Genomic DNA, 26,904 nt, shown 5'->3' on the forward strand with positions numbered 1-26,904 from the left:
TCCAGATCTTTCTCTCCTTCACGCACGTGCTTACACACAGACTAAAACTGTCTTAAGTTATGTTTTAAAATGTCCTTAGATTTCCCCATGAAACAGAATGAATACATTGTAGTTTTGAAGCAAAATGCTTCTGACCAAGTTTAGTCCATTAGTTTTATTTTCAAAGTTGAATGATTCAAAAATATCAAATGGATATCAAAAAGGATGGGTGTGGACAAATTACATTAGGACATGGATGGCCAGTATTATTACTAAGAGGATCATTTTATAAAAACAAGTTAACAAACCAAAAAAGTCTACAACTGCTCAAAAATATTTCCTAAGAAATACATTTATTTGGAAAGATTCCTTGAACAATATTACATCAGCTGAGGAGTCTATAGTGAGTAGTCTGTTGGTAAATCAGCACCAGGAAAAGCTCTTTACAGAATATGTTACAGAAAATTACACAATCATATTAACAGTGTATGTAAAATGTTGTGCGTAGATGACAATTATCTTGATGAGAGCATAAAATGAAACAGTGGAGTGGACTGAATTCTAAAATAGTAAGGAGGGGTATTTTTCTGGGCATTAAGCTTGTTGGGGACTCCCTCTCAGTCCAGTGGATGGTAGTGATGTGTTAATGGTATCAAGCCTCTGCAGCCTTCTCCTTTGCTTTCTGTTCTTGGTTGTGCCTGGAGAAATGAATAAGACAATTTTGTTGTAATGATTTGTAACTTGGAATACAGTCTGTATAAACGATTGTGTTGTCTTTCTGTATTCGCCATCATGTCCACATTAAGCACTCCAGGTCTAAGCCGATTTCTCTATGTGAAAAATGAATGGCGTTTATCAAAACTGCTGCTATTGTACCCTGGGGTAAACAAAATGGTTCCAAACCGATTCTCAGGGGGAAAAATGTATGTTGGATGAAACACATCTGTTTTGGTTTTGTTTACCACAGCGACTATTTTTGGAAACGCCAATCATTTCCCCCATAGAGATATCTGCTTAGACTGCTTACGAAAAAGTCTTATGTACAGTCTGTTGTGCAGAAAATAAACATGCGCTCGAACACGTCCCTCTACAATAACAGAGATTGTGTCTAATTGCTATACAAAAAGGTCAGAGCAGCAAGTTCTTTTCCTTACATTTTAAAATGAAACAGTTCAAAAACAGTTTAACTGTGTTGAGCTGTCCACGGCCTATAAGACAGCCTGACCCTTATTCTTGACCACTGTATGCAAATGAAAGTGCTTTGCTTGGAGAACTATGAATTGCTCTTCTGTTGCAAACAGCAAAAACACTCGAGTTGACAGGCCGGCCATATCTGGTCTTCTTTCGCTAGCAGTGAGTACCAACTCGGCAGCTTATTTTTGCTAAAACTTGCAGAAAGACTGATCTATTTTCAACTTTGTTCATTGGAGATAAGTGACATGAACGTGTCATAAAAGAGGTTTCATCAGGGTTTCATGGTTAATGAACAACTTGCTTAATTTTCCCTTATTTTGCAACTTCTTTGCACAATAAAGAGTTAAACATTGACATTTAAGGCTCAATATTAAACCCCCTGAAATAACAAAAAATAATATGGGGCCTTATTGCCAATGCATCTTTTAGTAAATCTTACATCTCTCTCTTAAAAAAAAAACAAAAAAAAAAAATTAGTAGTTACTGGGTTAAAGGTAACACTGAGCATAGTGACTATGCCAATATTTAGAAGCCTTCTATTAATGAGAACTCACTTCCATATTCGGTAAAGCTGAGAACCACCTGCACCTCCAACGAAGAAGTTGACAGCAAAGAGGTTCCAGTTTTTAGGTATGATAACCAGAGAATACCTGGACCAAATAAGACCTGCAGACACAGGAGAGAGAAATGTGATGTGCATTTCTGACTAATTAAAATGCATTTACCATGTGAGTGTGCATTATTTAAGACAGACAATGTGTGTTTGCATTTACATTTCTGAGTATACTGTGTAAAAAGTTAATATGGAAAAGCAAAGTGCCTTTGCCTATTTAATTTTCATTGTCTTAATAGTCTGATTCTGACATATTAAAACAGAATAACAAGACAACTAATTGCAACTGTTTCCTCATTGTTCTGCTTCAATTCTGCCAAAATAAAATGTATCTGCAACCCTCTTTGCGAATGGATTTTCACCATCAGCAAGCACTCATGTAAATCAAACGCTGTGGGTGCGACGTTGTGCGTGTGCGAGGTGCGTTTTAAGAGGAAGTGACCAAAAAGTCTAAACTTTGGTGGTACTGGTGCAACCGCTGGTACCGGTGCTTTAACGCTCGCCAACCAGGCCGAAGATAATTCTGTCCAAACTTCTTCCCTGTTGTTTTATGGCTGCACAAGCACCAGTGTTAGTGACATCGTGTTCGGCTTTGAAGCACTAAAAAAGCCATTTCCATAATCTCACTCTTAGGATTTGATTGACTGGTAGACAGTGAACATGCAATTGCAAACAAGGTTGCAAATACATTTTAATTTTGGCGGAGCTGAAGCACAATGATGAGGAAATGCAATTTCAATTTGGGGATTGTTATTCCGTTTTTTCTGTCAGAATCAGACCACTGAGAAAAGAAATGAAATGTCAAAAATACTGCTTTTCCACAATAACCTTTTCCAGATTACGCACAGAAATGTAAATACATATTTTGCATTGAAATTGGAAGTATCTCTAAAACAATGCTCCCTCACATGGGAAATGCTATTGTAAATGCACATTTTAATCAGCATTTTCAAATTTACATTTGAATTCGAAAGAAGTTTGGAATATGCTGCCATGGAGTACTCCAGAGAGCACAAATACAAAAAAGAGGCAGCAGCATGCTTTGTGTGGTGACTAACTGTATACCTGTGGCAGTCAGTACTGCAGACTGGGACGTGCTAAGTTTCTCTGCCGGTCTGGTCAGGTCTGCTAGGCCAGCCAGCACTAGACCCTGAGGAAACAGAGCAAAGTACAAACAATAAACAGAAATATTTATGTGGTGCAGGCTACTAGCTTCATGTTTTTCCCTCAACAATCTCACCAAGAATGAGCTACTATAAATCATTAATCAGCCACTTTTTACAGCTAGGTGTTATAAACATGGTAGTTAAAGTAGCTCTTAATACTCTAGGCTACCAGAGTCTTTACATCTGCCATGAACAGATGAGTACAAATACACTTATTACATCAATTGTGTCACTATATTTCTTTCCTTTTTTTCACCATATATTCTTTCCCTTTTTCCTGATTTCTTTGTATGAGTATGCAATATACAGATACAGGAAAAAAAAAGAAATGAATGCATTGAGTCTCATACCCATTTAAACATTGGTGCCCAGAAGAAAACAGTCTTGGGACCTAAAGAGAAAAACATCAATCATTTTAGGTTTTCAAAGCTTATTTGCATACAATGTAGCCCCACAAACCAACTCAGCATCAAGGGATTAGAAGTATCTAAATGATAACATAGCAGACTGTACTTAAGCAACAAAAACATTGCTTGTTGTGTACAACAAATGCTTTGGATTTCACTTTTTTTTTTTACTGTAAAAGGCCCATGTCCTATATTTTTCTTTCTATTTATTTTTTCCCTTGAGGTCCACTTATAACATTTGTGTGGGTTTACATACTAAAAATACTTCATTTTTACACCATACACCATTTTCCAACCTCTATTTATCCCTTAGAATTAAAGCAGGCTGTTTTTGTTGCTGTGTCTTTAAGACTGATATATGCAAATTATCTGTTCTGACTGGCTGCCCTGTATTGTATTTCATTAAAAAAAAAACAGTCCACGCTGAAACACTCCTTATAACTTAAGTGTGAGCAGCCGTGACTAAACTGCTGTACGCAGAATATGCCGACATGCAAACGCATTGGTTTTCAAGACATCACAAAACAATGAATTTAAAACAGGCTGCTTTTTAGATTATTTTCCATATATGGACCGTATGGACTGGGGAGTGAATGGTACATTTTGAAACTTGAACAATGTTTACATACTACATCAAACTCAAAAAAAGTGAGGGAATTGTGCTTTTCCATGATATGGATCCTTTAATGTTTTCCCTGCTCTGCAATGCCAAGACATTTTTCAGCATAGCATACAAAAAATCTGAATTTATGCTAAAAGCCTGTCAACTTGGGTCCAAGAAAGGTACATTAGGTTCAGCTAAAGCAGATTTCAAAAGGTTTCACTGAATTAAGCATGATTTAAGCATAAATATATAAAGATGTGAGATTAACTAGGTCTAAGTGAGTTGTACATCGCTAAGACAGAATTATTAAAGGGTCTAAGACAGTGACTTGCACAAGGTGATAATATTATACACCATGTAAAAAATGTTTTTCAGCAATGTACACAACGCCAAATCACTAACGCTAGCTGTAAGATAACCGCATCAATACTAAACGCATGATCTGGAGTGGAGTAATTCACTCAGCATTATGTCCTCCGCCTCTTTTTTAAAAAAAGATGAGCAGGGGGCCAATCAGTAGCCTAGAACTCCTGCTTTGTCCCCTTTTAGTATCTCTCTCTCTCAGGATGTCTATGTTCTTCCCACCAGGCAATCTCAGAGAGTGCAACACAGTGAGGAAGGGAGGGAGCTCTGTCTGCACTCAGCCTTCCCAGGCATATTCATACAGTCTTAAACCCCAGTACAGTCACGCTTATAATCATACTGGGCTGGGTTTAGACAGTTCTGGAGGTTTTTATGTTTCATTTATTGCTAAAATTGTGCATCCAAGCTACCACATACACAACAGCCCTGTCACCACAACACGGCAGCTAACTGTTGTAGCAGCCGTCCGAGGCGGAAGGAGAAAAGAGTCGGACATTTAACCTACAGTTTGACAGGTTTGACCGGCGTTTGTAAAACTAACGTTAACTTAAACTTTAAGCTAAGGCGGGTTAGCCGAACAAGCCAGCTAACACTGAACACTGAAGGCTAGAAGATTATACAGGCACTACTATCTGTGACACATAATCCGCACAGTAATGGCATTTACATTACCTGCTGGGTGGTTGTAAATAGGTCTCAGTTTGGCCGGCAGCATATGCTCGATCCTGCCGAGCACCCTGTGGTACGAGGCTCTCAGTCCTACCAAAGCCATGGCAGCTAGGCTCAGTGAACGGCAACGAACAACAATGTGGCGAGGACGGCTAAAAACAGCTCCAGTTACTCCCCCGAGATGGCTCTTCGAGGCGAGTACCTCTCTACAAAACCAAAACGTTCATAAAACGATCCCCAACAACGCCCACTGTCCCGTCCTACCTTCGACCTTCCTAGCAGTGTTGTTAAAACCGGTTGTTAGTTGGCCGGTAGGGCCGAAAGGAGGAGGACCACGGGCGCGATATTCGATTCTTGAGCGAATCGGCTCTTTGAATCGGTCAAAAGGGCCCACAGCTCGGAGTCTTACTTCTACAGTGATCACAGACTGAGGAGTTTTATAAGAACGGCATGTTTGAATTCCATCACATTCGCGCTCTTTAGGCTGTCTGAAACGGGACAAACACGTTACTCCGAGGCAGCAAGGAGGCACCCAGTTGAGTCCGAATCTAATGTTTGAATAAAACGCTGCCTACTGTTCCTCCTCCAATGTAGATGTAACTGTCCTGCGCTGCCTTACATTTCCAATAATCCTCTGTGTCCGCGCAGACGTGGTTAGAAACAACAGCAGAAAACACCAGCAGTGACACAGAGGACAACGCTGCCTTCTAATGCACTGACTCGAGAGACAGCACAGGTGGCAAGGCCTCGAGACAGCGAGACAGCTGCCTTCAGTTTCGGACACATCTATAGTAGGCTTCCTCGTTCTGGCACGTAATTGTGCAGTCCAGGTTTGCCTGTATAGCTAAGTAAGTAAGCATAGCTACACCAGGCCCACTGTATAATAATAAACGGTAACAAAGTTAACTTCTGAGTCAGTGAATCGTTACGTAGGACGTTTGATTGATTGAATCAGACAGTGGGACAGAATCGGTTCGTTAAACTGAATCGAATTTCTCCTTACAAGTAACATGGGGGACTGTCGCAAGGTTACGGACGTCATGGCACAGCCCAGCTTCCAAAGCATCCTATTGGTTCATGTTACCTGACGTCTTGTCAGTGATTGGTCCATATTTGTTTGTGGGTGGGACTTGTTGACTGCGCTCTTTAGATAAACGTACAGGGCGGAAACGGTCAGACTGTCGAGTTTAATCACAGCGCTGAGAGTCCGTTGAAAGTCCGGCGGCAGCCAAAATTAATTGGCTAGAAATTCAGAAGTTGAACAACAACGACAACAACAACAACAATGATAATAATAATAATAATAATAATAATAATAATAATAATAATAATAATAATAATAATAAAAACGTTTGCCGAAGGTCAATTTCAGTGCCGGACGGTCAGTGTTCAGTATTTTGATAACAGCGGGCCAAGCATCACAACAAACGGCGAGAATTAATTTGCATTAACTTGACGTTCTCTGGGAATTTATTCTTTAGAGCATATAACAACAACATTATTATTATTATTATTATTATTATTATTATTATTATTATTACATGACAGTGATGTAATAGGTTGGCCACCTGGAGGCGCCAAAGAACAAATATTCCTGTTTGTCTTGTACAGGTTCTTGATGTTACAGAGAGACAATTGTATTTTAAATTACATATAATTGAATGTTTATTTTTCAGGGTTTCATTATTTACATCAGTGACATACAGTTATGTCACATACGTACAGGATTGTAACATCCACTGCTCTGACGTTGCAGTTGTAACGATGCTAAAAAGCAAAGCATAAATAGACTTCCTCACTATTTGTATTAATATGTATTTTACCAGATTTAGCTTAAAGCAGTGACATCAGCTCGAGTCCCCTGGAGCGCATCACTCAAGCTCCTAATGTCAGCAGCCAGATGTTCATCACCTGGACTTAAAGCCATGATCTCTTGGCCGATTGCCAAGCTGTGACTGCTGGGATGCCTGTGTCTGCACTTTTATCTTCTTCACAGGACAATATAGATTTTTTTTGGTGAATACGTAATTGTTTTCCATGTCCACTGCTTATTGCACAGCTGTTGTACAGCTACCTATCTACAACCCAAATTCCGAAAAGGTTGGGACGCTGTGTAAAATGTAAATCAATGTAAATAAAAACAGAATGCGATGATTTGCAAATCTTATAGAACCATATTTTATTCACAATAGAACATAGAACACATATCAGATGTTGAAAGTGAGAGATTTTACCATTTCGTGAAAAACATTAACTCATTTAGAACTTGATGGGAGAAGCGCATCTCAAAAAAGTTGGGACAGGGCCTTGTCTACCATTGTGTAGCATCCCCTCTTCTTTTAACAATAGTCTGTAAAAGTCTGGGAAGTGAGGAGACCAATTGCTTGTGTTTTGGGAGAGGAATGTTGTCCCATTCTTGTCTGATGTAGGACTCCAGCTGTTCAACTGTCCTGGGTCTTATTTGCTGAATTCTTGTTTCATGATGTGCCAAATGTTCTCTATTGGTGAAAAGTTTAGACTGCAGGTAGGCCAGTTCAGAACTGGGACCCGTCTTCTGCAAAGCCATGCTGTTGTGATGGATGCAGTGTGTGGTTTAGTATTGTCTTGCTGAAATATGCAAGTCCTTCCCTGAAAGAGACATTTTCTGGATAGGAGCATATGTTGTTCTAAAACCTCTAAATAATGTTCAGCGTTGATATTGCCTTTCCAGACGTGTAAGCTTCCCACGCCATGTAACTAATGTAACCCCATACCATCAGAGATGCAGGCTTTTGAAATGTGCGCTGATAACAATCTGGACATCCATGGTTTTCAAAAAGAATTTCTAATTTTGATTCATCTGACTACAGAACAGTTTTCCATTTTACCTCAGTCCATTTTAAATGAGCTTTGGCCCAGAGAAGACGGTGATGTTTCTGGATTGCGTTGACATATGGCTTCTTCTTTGCATGATATAGCTTTAACTTGCATTTGTGGATTGCAAGGTGAACTGTGTTCACAGACAATGATTTCTGGAAGGGTTCCTGAGCCCATACAGTGATTTCCAGCACAGAATCATGCCTGTTTTCAATGCAGTGCCATCTGAGGGCCTGAAGATCACAAACATACAATATTGACCGTTAGCCTTGTCCCTTGTATACAGGGATTCCTCCAGATTCTCTGAATCTTTTGATGATATTATGTACTGTAGATGGTGGGATATCCAAAGTCTTCGCAGTTTTATGTTGAGGAACGTTTTTCTGCAATTGTTCCACAATTTGTGGACAGTTTTTCGCTGATTGGTGAATTGGCTGTCCATCTTTGCCTCTGAGAGACTCTAAAATGTTCTTTTTATACCCAGTCATATGAGTTAGTTGCAAATTGCTCCTCCAGATGTTTCTTATTAGTACCACTTACTATTCCAGCCTTTTGTTGCCCCGTCCCAACTTTTTTGAGATGCGTTGCTGCCATCAAGTACTAAATAAGTTAATGTTTTTCATGAAATGGAAAAATATCTCATTTTCAACATCTGATGTGTTCTACGTTCTACTGTGAATAAAACATGAGTCTATGAGATTTTGCAAATCATTGCATTCTGATTTTATTTACATTGATTTACATTTTACACAGCGTCCCAACTTTTGTGGAATTTGGGTTGTAAATCGTCGTTTGAACTGAAGTCATCAAGTGGATGCAATTGCAGTAGCGCAACTGCATTGATTTTTTTTAACTGGAAGGCAAGCAGCCATCAGTAACTTACTGAGGATTTCGTCATGTGTGGTGGCTGCTGGACTCGTCTTATATATTTAATGACACTGTCGCTTTAAACCTGTAAGTTACGGAGCAAGTTGCGTGTAACGGTGCGCATACTTGATGCTCTTCAGGGCGCTGTGGACGTTTACAGTGCGCGCAGCTCGCATTTCACTGGCACAGGAAAACGGAGCGGCTCCGAGCAGCAGCGGAGGCAGCAGGAGCGCTTCACAACACCTGGATATATTTGCCACGTTATTTTGTAGTTGCGCTTACAATGACTCCGGAGTCTGGAGGTCGCTGGTTGTAGGGCAGTGGTCTCTCTTTATTTTTCCTGTGTGTGGTTCCTGCTACGATCAATCACTGGAGGAGCAGAGAGGCGTTTGAACGGGGCACATTAGACACTGCTGCTGCTGCCAGGCTGGGTTGATTAAGGTGGCTTCTTCCTTCCTTTCCTCACTGTCTCTGTTTCTCAATGCAGCTTGCATCAGAAGAAGAGCTCTGAGAGCTGACCCATAATGTCCTGCACTGGCAACTTGATTTGGGATGTAAGGAAGCGCTCCATCGGCTACAGTGATCCCAACGTTGTCAGGACCAACTATTTAGGTGAGGAAAACACGACATTATGTATTTTCGACTGTGCGTGTCTTATTTGCCAAAAAAAGCCGTTTAAAATGGCATCAATGTGGCGCTTGACAGCTGTCAACAAAACTGTAGTGAACTTGTAGCAGCAGCAGGAGAGAGAGAGAGAGAGAGAGAGAGAGAGAGATAAACACAAACACAGAGAGCTTTGGTGGGTAAGTTAGCATTGTAGCTAACCTAGCTGCGTTCGGTCCTGTGCTGTGGGCTGTCTAGATTAAAACTTACACACGCACACAGTTCTCGGAGGTGTGTCCACGGAGGGGCTGTTTTGCTTAACTAACTAACTGTAAAGCCACCGCTAGTTAGCTCACCAGAGACCGAAACACAGTGGGCTACGGGGCTAGCTGGCTAACGCTGCCTTCAGGCTAAGTGTTAGCTTTAATAGCAGGGTAGTGAAGGAGTTAGCCTGCCTGCTGTAATCCATCTGAAGCCTCGACAACTAACACTGTTTGGCTTGTAAGCTGTCTGGGGGGCGGTGAAAGTCAATGTGAAAAAAAAACCACTATTAGTCAGCTAATAAGCCAGCTGAGCAGTGGACGCTGTCAGAGGAAGGATATGGAAGCGGTGGTGTTGGTGTGAAGTGATCTGGGTGGCTGGTTTCTGTTTCCATTTTTAGCTGCGCCTGTCAGTCCAGCAGCGAAGGGCTGGTCCGGTTTACAGCGCCATGCGCCTGGGTCTGTTTTTATTTACTTTAACTAACATTGAAATAATATAGATATCACAGTATATCACAGAAGGATGGAAGAATAAAGGCTTGAGGTTTGTAGAGAAAAGAAGAAAAAACAATAGCATGATAAAAATTATACTACGCTTTCATAAACAGCGTCGGATTTTATTTTCAGTGTTCCAGAGTGTTTAAGTAAATGTAAAACTACAGTAAAGTTTAATCTTTTATTGATAAATGTGCTCCAATATATATATTTTTATAATATTGGGGGAAGTTTTGCCATACTAATTTTATTAGAGCTTTTATTTCTGAAATTGTTTACACCACTGTTCAAAAGTTTGGAATCACTTTTAATTTAATAAATGTTGTTTAAATATAATTTAATTGGGGATTGAAATATTTCAAACCAGACGTTAAAACATAAACGGATGGTTTATCCACAATTAAAACTATTTCGGGAACAATGAAATGTTTTTATCACAAAAAAATAGTGAATGTTAGTAATTACTAAACAGTAACGATCTATAGTTACTGCTTGACATAAAATCACCATGAGTATTTCACTAGTGAGATTTGGTCATCGTTTTTTGCATGAGTCATTCTAGATTTTAGTTTTATTGTTAATGGAATTGTTAATTAATGTTGTTATGGAATCTTCTACAGTTCAGTTCATCATTAAAATGTATGAATTGTATAGCTCTCTTCAAATATTGTCAAACTTGTAGAATATTAGCATCATAGTAGAATAGTTTCATACAACATTGGTTTTATATTGGTTTTCTATTATTCAAAACAGTGAGCCTAAGGTCACCATGCCTTATGCTAAGCACAGGCTAGAGGAGTTTGAAGCCCCCTTTATTTGAGCAGTGGAACTGTGTTCGTTGGAGTGATGGAGCACCATCCAGTAGTTCTGGGATGAGGTGGAGTGGAGTTTATGATCCAGAACTAATCATCCAACATCAGTAGCTGACCTCACTAATGCTCTTATGTCTGAATGCAATCAAATCCTCACAGCAAGTTCCACCATCTAGTGTAAAGCCATCCCAGAAGAGAAGAAACTGTTACTGCAGCAAAGGGGGGCAAACTCCCTATTAATAGGCTTTATTTGAGAAGAAATATTGGATGAGCAGGTGTCTACAAAAAAGTGTACTTACACTTCACCTGCAAAGTCAAATGATACAATGATACAGGTCAAATGACAGTTATTGACACATTATGAAATGAAAAATACAACAATTGAGACCCCAAACTGTTGAGCAGCTGAAATCCAAAATCAAGCAGGAACAGGAAAACAGTTTTAAACCACAGCAATTGGTCTCCTAAGTTCCCAAACGCTTACAGAGTCTTGTCAAAAGAAGAGGTGATGCAGCACAGTGGTGAACATGCCCCGCAGTTTCAGCATATGATAGGTTGTTTTTTGTACAATTTTCATTTAAATATAGGGTTTAAATGATTTGCACATCATTATATTCTGTTTTTTACATTTTACCCAGCATCCCAACTTTTTGGGAAACAGGATTTTAATAATAATAATAATTAATAATAATAATGATAACAACAATAATAATAATAACAACAATTATTATTATTATTATTTGTATTTATTTGTATAGTGTTAAAAAGATTGCAAAGCAACAATGAGAACTGTTGTTTTTCTAAATTGTTTTAGTGTTATGGTAGTCAAAGCCCTGAAAATCCCTTTAAACGATTTTAGTGATGAAAGAATCTGTTAAATTAATGGATGCTACCTCCTCATTTATATTCTCAAAAAATAGAGCGTTTATCGTAAAGGCCTATAATTACCAAGCACAGATTAATTCATGCTTGTTTTTCTTCGGTAGAGGCCTCACATATATGGAAAAAAAGGATTCCATGTTGTGAGTGAGTTACAATATTTATTCATCAGCTGACGAGGAGCCAAAATCTTAAAACAAAAGGCCAATGAAGGATTAGAGAGGGCAGCTTGAAGATTCCAAGTGTGATGAATGCAGTGAAATCAATAGCTGTAAAGGTGTACATAATGCTTTTTGCACCATGTAGTTTTGGAGCGTAACCTGTCCATGGGGACACCACTCAGTGTGCTTTCTTTTACGGCAGTAATTGCTGTGGAATAATCAAACCTATGACAATCAGCAGATATAATAATTCCAGACAAGATTCACAGGTGTAAGAGTAGGGGGTAATCCCTTTATCTGTAGTGGGTTTCTTCTGTCTTTGTCACTCAAGCTGGAGTGGTGTAAGGAGCGGAAGAACATTTTCTGTAAGGAAGAACTTTGGTGTTTTCTGAGTTCGGTGTGAAAGACTGCACATACTGACCTTGTGGCTAAATAAAAGCAAATCCCTGCAGCCATGTTCCAAAATCTAGCATAAAGCCTCCAAAGAAGTGTGGAGTCTGTTATAGCATCAAAGGAGGACCAACTCCAAATTAATGCTCATGGTTTTGTAATAAAATGTTCACACATGGATGTGATGCTCAGGTGTCCACATACTTTTGGCCTTGTAGTGTGTTTTAAATTCATCTTTTATTTTCTCATCTTTTATTGTTATAGATTAACGTTTCGAAATAGACTGGTTAAATAGCAGCATCTGTGATTTGTATTTCTGACACATAATTTATAAAATTAATGGAGTTCAGTCGATCAGGAAAATCAGTAATCACAGGATACTTATGAATATAAATATCAAGTAATTAGATGCAGTCAAAATTGATTCAGATTTGTTGACAACGTTGTTACAAAAGAAAACCAAAAAATGCACTCATACAAATGAGATATTGTGTGATTTACATATCAGGTTAAGCCTGCGTGTATGAGCCTAGTGGGGGATTGTTTTGATATGTAGCTTGACTGACATTTAAAGAAGGTAGTGCTGTCTCTGGTGTCATTTACTGTCATTACCCACCCTCACACGTCTGTCTCTTGTGTGAGCAGTGAGGTTAGCATGTGTTTGTTGTTGTCTAACCAATCAGCTAGGCTTTTGCTGCAATGCTAAGCTGCACCTTATCCACAACATCTGAGATCTGGTAGAAACATTAGCTTAGTTAGTGAGATAGTGAGGTGGCATGTCATGTGTGTGCTGTATTTAGCCTGGCTAGGCTGCATGTTGTTAGGGCTGTTTCTGCTAATCGACAGGGAATATGGGTCCTGTAATGAAACCAGGCAAATGGTCTACAGAGCAGAGCCTAAATATAGTACAAGGCCAATGACTGGTGTGGGTCCCTCTCTAAATCCTGCACAAATTGTGGTAAAGTTTATAAAATTGGTTTGGAAGTGGCTTTCTGAAAACTGAGCATATGGCTGCAATTCAACTACCTTGAACTGCTACTTTCTTCTCTTTTTTAAGGGTAGCTGCAAGCGTTTTGGTCATCAGCAAGCATTCAAGCAATGTTTGATTGTTCTACAGTCATGTTCACTATAGATCACATAAGGAATGCACCAGTGTGGAATTTCTGGATCAATACAATAATCAATCACCAACGTTTATTGTGGCCGATACCATTATGAATAACTGTTAAACATACCTTTTTGCATTTTAGTTCACATTACATTCTGTATTTAAAGTGAGCGTAAGACGGGTTGAAACTCTAAAGGTGAATTATTGATTAATTTTACGTTGACAAAACTGAATCAAATGAACATTTAATGTAAGCTTTTATGTCGTTTCAGTACTTGCATAATTTTGCATATGCTTTTATTTAGTCATTTACAAGAGTAGGTGAACGTAATGTTGGACATGTTGCCCAAATTGCATGGCTGCCTGAACAAGCATTCAAACCTTGTTCTCTTGTATTTTAGGGCGATCCGAAAATAATTAGCATGATATATTTTAATGTCGATTATCAATATTGACAGTATGTTGCACCCTGGGACTGTCACACTCCATTATTTTTTAACAGCAAAGCAGAATAAAACATTACATATTGTTAAATATTATCAATAAGCTCTTTAAAGTGAAATTAGTCCTTGTTTGTTATTCATCAGTTCTCTTTCCCAACACTGCAGTTATCATATTAGGCATTGCCATCGGGTTACTTGTTTTACCATGTTGATGTCCAGTTACATCGCCATATCACCCTGGCCTGCCCCCTAGATCAAACTGACCTGTAGAAAATACATTGTGACTCAGACATCCTGCATGTCTTACACAATTCTGCTAGTTTCGCTTTGTGTTTATTTAGAATCTGTGATGTGTGTTGCTGCTGAGGCTGCACTCTGTAGATCAACAGCAAATTATCACTCTTCATTACGCTTTAAAGTGTTTTGTCTAAATTTGGAATTGTTTGCAGCTGATTGACAGCACTAAGCCTGCACCACAAAGCCTGCAGGATTTCAAACTGCAGGATGGCTTTCAGTTTACTGTCTTTGTAATGGATGAAGATATCTTGGTGTGCATAGATGCATCTCAATAGGTAGACTACACTTGGCTAGGTAGACTGAATGAGAAATCTGCATCCAGTTCTGAACAGAACAAAAATGTGCACTGTTCTATCAGGCATGATCAAAACTGCAATCCAGTCTAAGTGAAAAAGAGAAGAAGCTGTTGTCATGGTAAAAATAAGTGTTCAGCATTTCCATGGAGTGTTTATTTGTGTTTGATGTGCAAATTCTCTTATCCATTTATTTTGTAAAACCTGAGATCATGAGAAAAACTACCTCTCCACTAATGCTAATTTCTACTAGCCTCTCTGTGGGATTTGTAGTAGTTTGTTAGCACTAAGCTAATGGCAGTTTTTATGAATATTTCCAGTTTGTTTCAGCTTTATTTTCATTGTACATATGCAGGAATACAGTATAATGAAACACATTCAGGCTACTTCGCTGGTGCATAGACAATGTGTGCAAAATATGTGCAGCATTCTCAGGGGTAGGTCCAGATTATATTGAAGTGTTTATTTTGACTGTTTGTTCAAGGTTCAAGTATATAAGAAGTCATCGCCTGTTCTAGATTAAACACAGATATTTAAAGCTTCTAAAATACGTTCAGTGTTTTTGTTGAAGCTTTTGACAGACATTTTAACGTATGTTTTATCTTGTAGCAGGTTCACACAGACTTTTTTAGTAGAGAGGCCTGGTATAGAGCTGCCGCTGCTGTTTTCCATTTTTGACGGCCCACTGATTAGGCTGCCGAGAGGCCTAGGGTGACTTTTTTTTTTTTTCAGACTAAAATGGCCCCACTTATTGGGAATCAAAATGTGATTGGTTGATTTCTCGGTCAGTTAGTAATTATGCTAATAGTTCATCTAACACTAATGTAAATAACACAGAGAAAAGCAATTTCTGACAGGCTAGTAATTGTCAATTGTCATTTTTATTTGAAGAATTTAACCCATCTGATTCTGTCCAAAACAGTGAAGCAAAAATAGTACTGTAATGCTTGCAGAGTTCAATTACAAGCGTGATTCTTTTGAAATTCTTTTTTTTTCCTGTAGGCCTAGAAGGTCCTGAGAGTTCCCATTTGCCTATGAGCATATGCTCAAGGTCAGATAAATAGCAAAGGCGACATTCTTTACGATTTTAAGACTAATTAATGGATCTGTCAGGTTTATATAAATAATTATGAGAATGCCAAAAAGAGCTACTTCACCTGTGTATTTCACTGTTTTCTTTTGCAGGCAGAAGAGAATTTGTGCAGCGTCTGAAGCTTGAGGCCATACTCAGTGTGCATGATGGCTGTGTGAGTATCACTCATTCACCTTGGTTCATAGAACATACACTGCTTAAGGATTTTCCCTTCAAAGAGTTTATTTTTTTTATTTGAATTCAAATTAGTTCCTCTGGGAGGATGTGTCTGTCTGAGTTAGTCTAATATTTTACCTCTTCAGGGGAGCGTAATTGTGTCCTTGGGCCCAGCCTGGTGCTTTTTTTTTTTAATCTGTTAATGGCTTGAATCTGAAGGTTGATGGACACCAGACTGCCACTAGTGCTGCCAGGCTTTATGCTGGGGAAACTGAATCCCCAGTGCTGACAACTACTCTTAACACCAAGGTGGCGTTGCCCGAGTGTTATGTAGTGAAATTCCTTTTTATAAGGTCTCTGTCTGCTTGAACATTTAATATATAATTTTGAGGTATTGCTAGTTATTTTGATTCCTTGCTAGTGTTTCATCTCGATTTATTGAATACCAATCTCACAGTCCACCATTTCATTTTCGCATTGCTCTAAGGGAGCTACTGTGTGTAGAACTGAAGATCATGATGTTTTGTGTTTCACAGAGTTAAACAGATGTTTTCTAGACACCACACACATTCTTTCTTTCACTCGAATTAGGGCTGAACAATTTGGAGAAATTATCTAAATGTGATTTTTCTGACCAGTGTTTTGATTGCGATCTCAGGTCAGGGCCCTTTTTTGGCCTAGAAGACAAGCATATCCATTATTTCTGGCTTGAGGCTTGAACGTTGGACATTTTTCAATTAAAGAAACATTGATGCAAAATCCTATGTCAAAGTCTGTTCATGACATTCATTGATACAAAGTCTTTCGAAATAGAATCACAGTTTCTCTAAGAATCGATTATATTTTGCACCTCTGTTGCTCAGCTTCAGTATGTCGTTGCCACTCTAATCTAGTGGACTAGCTTAAAACCAGATCTACAAGCTTTAAAGAAGTAATTGACTGCAGACCTACCTTTTTTTATATTTTCTGTAATTTATTCAGAACAGTAAGCACTACAGCCTTTGTGTGATCTCTTATCTAGCGTTATGATCGGAATGGAAGTCCAAAAAAATTGCATTTATTGTTTGCTCAAAAAGATAGGTGCCCCTAATCAGCAAGCTGAAGATAACGTATCAGTTTCCGATTCATGACATCCATCCCACATTTACAGCATCCTGTTTTCACTCAGTAACACGTCAGACAGGCCCAGTGACTAACTGAATATTTCACCATGTCTTCCACAGTATACACAGTACGTTATACTGTAGATAATATGTTACTAATGCTGTCTTTTTAGAAAATCAGGGATGCTGTGCTGAGTAAAATTTAATGTTGGGTCATTTGAGAGAGAAAGAAAAGCTCTCACAATGATCACTTTTTAGAGGGGCTCGGCTCAAATGGAGCAGCCTTGTTTGATGAAGCTTGCTGTTCTATAAAATGGTTTGGAGCACTAGAAATGAAGGGAACCAGCATATATAAGCCTCTGCAGGTCGAGTTAATGAACTATTGACCGATGGTTCGGTTGACAACTTCATTGTGCTTTGCTGTATTTCACAATGGCATTGTGACATTTTCTTGCCTTAGACCAGACTACAGATTTAGGCATTGCACACTGTGGCAGTGCTATTACATTTAGTGTTCTCTATTTAATGGCATCCATCATAATGTAGATAATTTACAGCAGTTGTGTCTATGGAGCTTTTTCGTTATAAGCAATATATCAGGGTGAGATGGTGATTGCAGCATGTTTCTGTTTCTTTGTTTTTAAATAGGTTAACACTATATCCTGGAATGACACAGGGGAATATATCTTATCAGGATCTGATGACACCAATTTGGTTATTACAAACCCCTACAACAGGAAGGTAAGTTTAGGTTATAGTATTGTATAATGCATGTATGATAACTGATATAGACACAGTTTGACTTACTAATGAATTGAATTCTGTATTCATGCAGCAAGTACAGTACTGTGTAAAAGTCAGATATGACCTTTCATTTATTTGATTTTCAGTCAAAATGGCAAATTAAAGTTTTTCATTTTTGAGCATCAGGAAAAAACATTTAACTGAAAATTACACAAATGCCTCAACAACTAAATATAAAGTTTGTCAGTTTTTAGTTTGTCCACTTTTTGCCTTTATTACAGCCATCCATTCTTTTCAGGAGACTTGATTTCAGTGTTTTAAAGAAATCTACATAGATTTTTTCCAAAGTTCAGTATTAGAAAATCATTTCATGTTCTGCTGTTCTCAATCCAAGTAAACCAAAGTACATTCAATGATGTCGAGGTCTGGACTTTGGGGTGGTCAGTCCATTGTTCTGATACTAACAGCTTCTTTGTTTAATTCCACTTATTTTGTCTGTTACTTTTTCTCAGCAACTGCTTCTTAACAGCTACACATCCTTTCAGAAGAAAGAAGAAAGGATGGACAGATGAACAGAGACATTTGTGTATTTATTCAGATCTGAAGTAAAAATGGAGCTTAACTTTCTTCTATCTGTTAAACATGACAGGTGTAAATACTGTTTATCTGATGGTGGCAGTTTTGGTGGACTACGGAGTCTTGGACGACTGTTAGGAGTATCTGTAACTTTTCTTAATTTTTTGAACTTTGGTTTTGGAAACGCCTTATTTTCCTCTTATATCTAATCTCCTCAATCTTTTTGACTGGAAATGAAATAAATGAAGGGTGGTCTCTGACTTTTGCACAGATTTTATATGCTGAAATATATTTATACCACAGTTAAGGGGGTTTTACACGCTCTGCTAACAACACCTCTTAATCATAGTAAAATCACTGTAATGCACAGCCTCTTGTGGCTTATTACTTCTAGAACTATTTTCTTTGTTGCATGATGTTTGTTAGCTGAACAACTTAAGCCAAAAGTCAAGTCAGCAAAAATAATGCACATACTTGAATTTGGTTTAATCATGCTAACGGAGCAGTGATGCTAACTGGAATAAAGCAGGTCCAGTGTAAAAAGGAAAAATCAATCGCAACATGAATTCATTAATTTCATTAACTTAAATTCATTAGCTTTAATGACCATTGGAGCCCTTTATGAGTTTTAAAGTGATACAGAGGTTCACAGCACATACTTGATCAAAGGGCACCTTGAATGTATTGGTGTACTCGCTCACAAACAATCAGTAGAACAGAATGACGCAAGCAAAAGACATGCTTTGAGTGATCTTGGTTTAATGTAGCTGGTGTCAAATATATCTCGCTACCATTTTTCCATCAGGTTAAAACAACTATTCGTTCAGGTCACCGAGCCAACATCTTCAGCGCAAAATTCATGCCCCACACCAACGATCAGCAGATTGTGTCCTGCTCAGGAGATGGCATCATATACTACACCCACACAGAGAAAAGCCCAGACATCAACAGGCAGTGCCAGTTCACCTGCCACTATGGAACTGCTTATGAGGTATGTAGATGGTGCAAGTAATATTGTTCTTAAATTTTTGTTTTCAAAGAGCCGTAAAGATGTAATAATCACAGAGGAAAAAAAGTAAAGCAGGAGAAGATGCCTAGATAAAAAGTTTAGACATTACAAACTTTGACGTTGTGATATGATAGTCAGTATTGTCTTTAAGATTCATCATATCAACATTTAATAGCTCAGCATGTCTTCTGTGTCTCTGTGCAGATAATGACAGTTCCAAACGACCCCTACACCTTCTTGTCCTGTGGTGAGGATGGCACAGTTAGGTGGTTTGATCTACGCATGAAGACCAGCTGTACAAAAGAGGACTGTAAAGATGTAAGATTATGGCTATGTACTTTGATTCCCTCATTTTATGCTATAAGCAGTGCTGAAACACGACTATAATAGTTAGGCCTTCAGTGAGTTTTATAGTAGTATGACTTTGCTGAGCTGATGGTGGTGAACAGTTCCTGAGCTGATAGTGGTGAAATTTTTGCATGTCATAGATTGAACACAGACGTTTGAATCTTATAAAAGTCATTGCATGTTTTATTGGAAGCTTGTTATGGACATCAACAAATATTTTACTCTGTAGCAATTTTACAGTGTGACTCCTTTAGTGAAGAGCCTGGTATAGAGCTGCTGCCACTGTTTTCCATTTCTAACAACTGACTAAAACCTTGTTAGACTGCTGCTGTGTTCTAGACCGCCTACGGTGGCCTTTTTTCCTCCCAGATGAACATTAAAATGTGACTGGTTGATTCCACTGTTGGTTCCTAATTAGGATGGTGGTTAATTAGACACTAAATGGGCCCATATCATGAAAAATCTAAGTGTACTTGCTGTCTTGAAAAGAGTTTGATGTAGTATGTAAACATTGTTAAATTCAGTCCACATATGGAAACTTGGCTGCAAAAGCTACCTGCTTTGAATTCTTTATTTTTGTGATGTCACGAAAAATAACACATTTACGTTTATCCGCCTATTCACCCTATAGCGGTTTAGCCCCGCCCACTGAAATTATGAAGAGTGCTTCAGTCTGGACTACTTTTTGAATGAGGCACAATACAAGGCAGCCAATCAGGAATTAGCTAATTAAAATATCAGTCTTAAAGTCACAGTAATGAAAGGAACCTATTTAATCCTAAAGGGAACAAGAGAGGTTGAAAAATGGTCATGTAAAAACAAGTTATGACTACATAAAACCACACCAGCATCATAAGTGGAAAGAAAATATAGAAAAAATGTAGAAAATGTACTTTTTAAGGCTAGTTGTCCAGCTTCTGAAGTCCTGATCAGTGGGAGAGACTGTTTCTACCTAAATACCACAGAGAAAAAAAATCTCATATGGCAGTTTTCCACTGGGGGTTTCAAGAATTTAACCTTTTTATTTCCAACTTTCGTTTCAGTTTTCTTATATAGCACCAATTTTATACCTCATTAAGACACTTTATGTGGGTTGTTACCACATATTGGAGCTTAGAACTGCAAACAGGCAAACTTGCCTCGAGCCTGTCTATGTCTAACCTTCTTCTTCATAATGAAATAGTTCTTAGGGAAAAAAACATGTTTAGGCTTTTCTTTCTCTCTCTCTTAGCACCATGTCTGCCTAGCAGCATGTCTGGGCACTCTTGAGTTTCTGCATTGTCCCTGTGGCAATTCTCTCATTAAATGTCTCAGATCAGAGTTGAGCTAATACCTCAGAGGGAGGCTGTTTTTCTGATCAGAGATCAGGTCCCCTCGCATAACACTTATCTTCGTCAGCCTGGCTGGCAAGGAACAGCCATGTCTGGACGTCTCTTGCGGGGCGCTGTGCCAGATGCTGTTATGTGGCTGCAGTCTCCACCCTGCACTTCACAACTTGCTCTCTCATACTCTTGGTCATAGATTCTAACTGTCAAATAGATCTACGTGTAATACATCACACTCTGTCTTCCATGCTTACTTAGCTTTGAGAATGAGCTGATGAGCCGTGTCTGCGAAGAAAAACACTCACTCCATTGATATGAATTATTAATTAGACTGATGTACCATTTTTTTCCACTCACTGTGTTAGGGCACATCAAGAAAGACAGACATGTGCACAGATAGACCCCAAGGGGGCTTAAGCTCCTGTTCTTTTCCCCAAGTGCTCTCTTGGTCGGCAAATCTTCGAGATCTGTTTGTGATCTGAGGCCCTGTCTTGCTTTGGGAATAGACTTTGTAGGTCAGCTCGAGTTCCATGAGCTTCAGTGCTCTTGAGCGCCCCCTCTCTGATACAAAACAGCGCTTTTACAGATTTCCCCTCAGTAACTCCAGCCGCATCACAACAGCGCAGGAAACACTAATTATCTCTTTAATATAGCGTCTCATTGTATAATATGGTATAATAACAGCCAAATATAATATCGACAGTACGGGGCGATGACAACTTGCTAAACTAAGTTCCTGTTATTGTGAAAAACAGGGATTATTTCATGCTTTGGCACTCTTAAATAGAGCTGCCACTCCAATGCTTATAGCTGTTAGGTGTCATAATTGGTGCCTCATACACTGACTGGAGTTCATACTGGGGGTCAGAATGCCCGTTTGGGCAATAAAACTAGTGTTTTTGTCTGCCTTGCGAAAACTCAACACTATGTTTGGTTTCTTCAGAAACATGATTACATTGTGTGCAATATGCTGTAAATTACATTTAGTGTAATTTACGTTCATCTTGCCTTTTTTTTTTCTTTGAACCCCTAAAAAGGTCTGCATGCACCTGAACAAAGAGATTAGTTTTCTTATATACTTTGCATTCACAATGTTATTAAGCATTTTACATTGATCCATTTTTTAAGCTTATCTCTCTCCCCCTCTCTCCTAAATCAGGACATTTTGATTAACTGTCGGAGAGCCGCTACCTCGATATCCATCTCTCCTCTGGTGCCCTATTACCTTGCTGTGGGATGCTCTGACAGTTCCGTTAGAATATACGACAGACGAATGCTTGGCACAAGAGCTACAGGTAAGAACACTTTGTGATCTTCAGACTACATTTATCTTATTTCATTGACTATATGACATTAGTGCCATTAATCTTCTTGATAACTGGCCCATTAAAGTCAACATCAGTTATGTTCATGGAACATGTATGAATATCTATCTCCTCTGCTCTTTCTTAAGTTCTAGTTACTGCAGTAGAAACAGTATAACAGTTACTTCAGCGTTTAATAACAGTGAATGAGACATCCCTGTAACTATGAATCACAATATTGTTCATATTTTTGAAAGTTTCCAAGGTAAAGTAGTTGCAGGACAGAAATTAAGCAAGTCTCATTTAGCTCTTGAATGAATTGCTCCCTTTGTCATGTTTTGATGACACAGCTGCTGTCAGAGATCAGTGTACTCTCAATCGTTACCTAAAAATGACTCTGTCCCTTAATGTTCTGTCTCTAGGGTTGAAGACACACTCTCCAGCTACATTTTATTCACTCTTATTTAAAGCAAGCTTTATAGTCATGGAATTATAGTTTTGTTTTTTTTTTTTGTTTTTTTAAAAAATGTTATAGAAGGACCAGTTTTGAATCCTTGAACAGCCTTTCAGTATATGGTTCTTTTAAGATACATTTATATGGGAACACTTTATTTGAAGGCTATATAGGGACTTCATAATACATGCATAAAAATTGATCAACATATTTATAAAGCAAAACTGCAGCATTTACAAACATCTTATGCCATTAATCACAAGATGACATAGTAAATGACATTGTATTGATATAGGAGGCCTTAAGTGACAGACATTTGTTCCATCATAATACTGTTAAGAAGCGTTGTTTACCAAGTAACTACACATATGCTCACTCACTCATTCAGATGTGAAAATGTATAACATTAGTTCATTACTGAAAATGTGTTATCACTGTCTGGGCTAGAAGTGTCTTGAGATTATTCTTCAACTGGAATCTTGGCCTGTGTTAAAGTTTCTACACACTTACAAATAATGTTTTCTTAATTATTCTTGGCTTGGATGTATGGATATAGAGAAAAACTTGTAATCAACATAGAACCTTTACATTGTATGTAGTATAAGTGGGTAATATGATGATATTTTATTGTTATCATGACAGTATGCTTCTCTGAGCACATAAAGAATATTGTCAGTACTCAAAGAACACTGATCAAAGGCGTGTTTTGTGGAGAACATAATTAGTGCTGTTGAACTGGCTTTAATGTGGCACGTTATGTGAAATAAAACTAAATGAAATAAAATTCATTGTGCCCAGAGCCATTTTTAAATGTGGCACTACTAATGCATTATGACTCACCCACGCCTAGTGCAGAGGTTCTTTAAACTTTAAAAAGTTTCTGCACACTCATATGTCTCATTTACAAAAATAGGTAACACTTCAATTCAAGGCTACCTACATATTAAATTCATAACACATACATAAACATTGAATTACGTGTTTGTAAAGCAGTGCTTGAATATTTATGAACAGCTTATGCCTTTAATTGCATGATGACATAAGATGTTTTATGAAGTCTTAAGGGGGAATTCCACTGATCTTTCAAAACTTCTGCATATTATTGAGATGTAAACATCATTCAGAGTGGTTTAAAGTGAAATTGTGGAGAAACTTATTGACTCAGATTTCTTTACAGTGGTAGTGATAGGAACCAGGGGTCATGATGTCTACAACACAAATATAGTCATTTTATTTACTTTTTAAAATGACCAGTAAACCTATGTGTGTCTTCTTAGTTCCTTTATATAGTGTAATTATGGCAAAATAGTGGAAAATAAAAGGATTTTAAAAATTACATTTTACACCAGATTTTATTTTAAAAATATTGTAAAACAAAGCCTCAGGTGTCGGGCAGCGTTTTTATTATCATTTTATGTAAGCCTTGTTTGAGGGAACTTTTAGAGGCATTAAAATCTGATGTCTGGTTCCTATCACCACCACTCTGAACAGTTCTATTTCTCTAGAATGGCACATTTCACATTAAACCACTTTGAATGACTTTGCTTACATTTTTACCACGAATTTTTGAAAAATTTAGAAAAATCAGTGGAATTCTCTATAAAATGCATTGAGGGACGATTGTTCAATTAATAAGAGCACCATTTGACAAATTACACCTTAAACAAATGTTGTACCTTCCTGTTTCTTCTATATCTATGCATAGGTAATTACATGGGGAGAGGGACAACAGGCATGTGCGTACGATTTGTCCCTGCCCACTTGTCCAACAAGTCGTGTCGTGTGACATCATTGTGCTACAGTGGAGATGGACAGGAGGTTCTGGTCAGCTACTCCTCTGACTACATCTACCTGTTTGACCCCAAAGACGACCAGGCCAGAGAGCTGAAAGGCCCATCTGAGGAAAGGAGAGAGGAGGTGAGGAGCATGAGTTCATTTGAGAGTTCAAACAGCTGATGTTGTAAGCTTTGTTTGCACTCGGCATTAACGTACAATCACTGTGATTCGATCACAGTGATCAAATCATCACCCAGTGAAGACACTAGATGTTAGCGTTGCCCTTTTCAGGGTAGATTTTTGTAAAAGTGTGGTGCCAGTGCCTGAACAGGCAATGTTGTGTTTGCTGTTCTTCATAGAAGACAACACAGAAGTTTTCCACATAAACAAGCCTCCATCTAAAGCTGCACTTACACAGCTACAAAGATGCACAACATTACACCGTGAGTGCCCAACTACCTTGAGATCAGGACAGCTAGATCTGAACAGATTCTGATCTCAAACATGGATGTGCTATATCCATGTATGGGGAAATGTTCATATACAGGACACGTTTAATGCCAATTATAAACAGTGCCATAGCACTTCATTAAGACGGACTTTCTTACAAAGGAATCTGTTTCCACACAGAGGCTATCATAGAGTCTATCTTGCCAGGATGAAGCAAATGGGAGCAGTCTTGAGTGGCTGGGCGAAAGGAGTGAATGCATTGCCATATTGCCAAGTATGTTAGCAGAGGGCTACAGTGAGTCAGCTCCATGCTGGCCTACAGGGACAATCCTGGGAAATGATGCTGCAGTCTTTTGAGGTTCAGTTTGGGCCAAGTGTGTCATACAAGCAGAGTCTTTCTGTTATTTCTCTGTTTTCTTTTTACATTCTCTTTATACTGTTTATGTACACAGTTGCAGATATAACATCCGGCACAGAAACGGCTTAGCACTAGCCGTTGGTACGGAGCAAACCTCTGGAGCAGAGAGACGCATAATGGAAAAGACAATGGAAAGAGAGAAGCAGAGGCATTTTTATTGAGAATGAAAGGCAAGAGCAAGTGGCTAAAAGGGATAGATGTGCAAAGCTCTGCTCAAACTCTGCCCAGTGCCTTTCCTGACTTTTGGACAAAGGCTTATCTGAAATCACATGAGGAAAACAATATAAGTACTTTTGGATGCACTCATGTCAAATTTTAAAATTATTTAAATACGATTTGAATTAATTTTATTATTTTTTTTTTTTAATTGAGTGTGTTTCTTGTGTCCAAAAATGTGTCCATTTTTTCCTACCTTGGGAATAATGCCATACCATACACTTTTTTACCTTTGTAGAGATGCCAGGTGCTTAAACCACCTCAGCGAAAGATTTGTCTTACTGATTTGAAAAGAAACACTCCCAATCATACCTTACTTGAAAAATTTTAAAAGAATGCAAGATGTTCCCAAACTTAACAGGCAGTCTTAGAGCTTTAATTGGGCCTGAAACTTTGGTCTGAACCCAAATACAGGCAGAGAACTCTCTGTCCAAGCCTCACCCAGTAAAACCTATAGCACCAAGTTTTGAATCTGAATCCGACCCAAGTCCAGAAAAAATCTGTCCAAACTCAACCTGATCCACAGCAGAAAGATTTGAGGACCCGAACATTCTGCTTTAACAAATGTATTCATCAAGCAGTGTTTTCAACAGCATTCAGACCTCCCAGACTGTGCTGTTTCTGCTCTGTGTGGTGCTGATATAGCAAGATATTGACCTTCATGTTCTTTAAACATTATGTTTAGCATGAGAAATATATTTGGCCAAACAAATTAAATATGAACATACTCTTGGCTGCACTAAACTCTTCACTCTTGAATGGATTCCATGTCCTGCACATCCATTTTCTCCAAGCATGTAGCTTGTGGATCTAAATTCTGTCAATCAGATGAGTGGATGACTGCAGCGTACCAGATTAAAATAAAAATAATAAATAAAAATAATAAAGTAAGGAATAAAACTAAGCAGGGGAAACGCAGGGTAGAACTGAGCAGACCTGAATGCTTATGTCTGTTTTGGTTCGTCACGGGCATCGTTTCCCAAATATGTGTCAAGCTGTAGGCTGTTTACCTCTGTGGTCTGACTCTGATTATGAGACAAGCCCTCCTTCAAACTGTTTGGGTTTCAGTGAGGGCCATAGAGAAGCTGCTAGTGTTTGAGGGTTTTAGAAAGAAAAATAGGGGGGTTGGGGAGCTGAGTAAAATGTGCTGGGTCACTGATCCAGGCCCCCTCTGCTGCTACTCCATGTGTTGAGCAGTGTCCGGATCCCCCTCACTCACATTCCTTTCCAAATAGAGTTGAGACGCAGGTTATGTTCCACTGCTGCGACAGAAATAGACTGATAGCACACAATGGCAGCCAGAGAGAAATCCTCACAACTCTTTCTGTCTCTTCCCTTTTCTGCCCTTGTGCATCAGTGAGCACATATGGAAAATATGGAGGAATGGGAATTATAAAGTCGCTTCTAGGAAGTCCCTTTAGCTTTTCACTGCTGCAGTGTAACTGATGGATAGATGGCTGAATGGAAGGATTA

The 26,904-nt window shown here is 38.5% G+C and overlaps 2 protein-coding genes across 6 annotated transcripts in view; one reads left to right on the forward strand and one right to left on the reverse strand.

Moving 5' to 3' along the window:
- Positions 1-313: 313 nt before the first annotated feature.
- On the reverse strand, positions 314-5,349 carry mpc2b (mitochondrial pyruvate carrier 2b). Its single transcript, XM_036582588.1, has 5 exons — positions 4,999-5,349; positions 3,303-3,343; positions 2,852-2,936; positions 1,728-1,839; positions 314-677 (listed from the first exon to the last, which is right to left on the reverse strand). The coding sequence occupies exons 1-5, from the start codon at positions 5,096-5,098 to the stop codon at positions 632-634; spliced, it is 384 nt and encodes a 127-aa protein (XP_036438481.1). The 5' UTR covers positions 5,099-5,349; the 3' UTR covers positions 314-631.
- A 3,504-nt stretch (positions 5,350-8,853) lies between these two features.
- The window catches only part of dcaf6 (ddb1 and cul4 associated factor 6), a 42,844-nt gene continuing 24,793 nt past the window's right edge, over positions 8,854-26,904 (forward strand). For 3 of the 5 annotated variants that reach the window (XM_036582869.1, XM_036582861.1, XM_036582939.1), the window contains exons 1-7: positions 8,855-9,330; positions 15,645-15,706; positions 17,460-17,552; positions 18,937-19,122; positions 19,345-19,458; positions 21,973-22,108; positions 24,277-24,488. In XM_036582869.1, coding sequence (XP_036438762.1) covers positions 9,243-9,330; positions 15,645-15,706; positions 17,460-17,552; positions 18,937-19,122; positions 19,345-19,458; positions 21,973-22,108; positions 24,277-24,488 — 891 coding nt within the window. In that variant the 5' untranslated portion in view covers positions 8,855-9,242. Of the gene's footprint in view, positions 9,331-15,644; positions 15,707-17,459; positions 17,553-18,936; positions 19,123-19,344; positions 19,459-21,972; positions 22,109-24,276; positions 24,489-26,904 lie in introns of all 5 variants that reach the window. The other 2 variants (XM_036582805.1, XM_036583020.1) reach the window with 2 other exon arrangements.

Source organism: Colossoma macropomum, unplaced genomic scaffold (genome assembly GCF_904425465.1).
Source record: "Colossoma macropomum unplaced genomic scaffold, Colossoma_macropomum, whole genome shotgun sequence".
Lineage (NCBI taxonomy): Eukaryota > Metazoa > Chordata > Actinopteri > Characiformes > Serrasalmidae > Colossoma > Colossoma macropomum.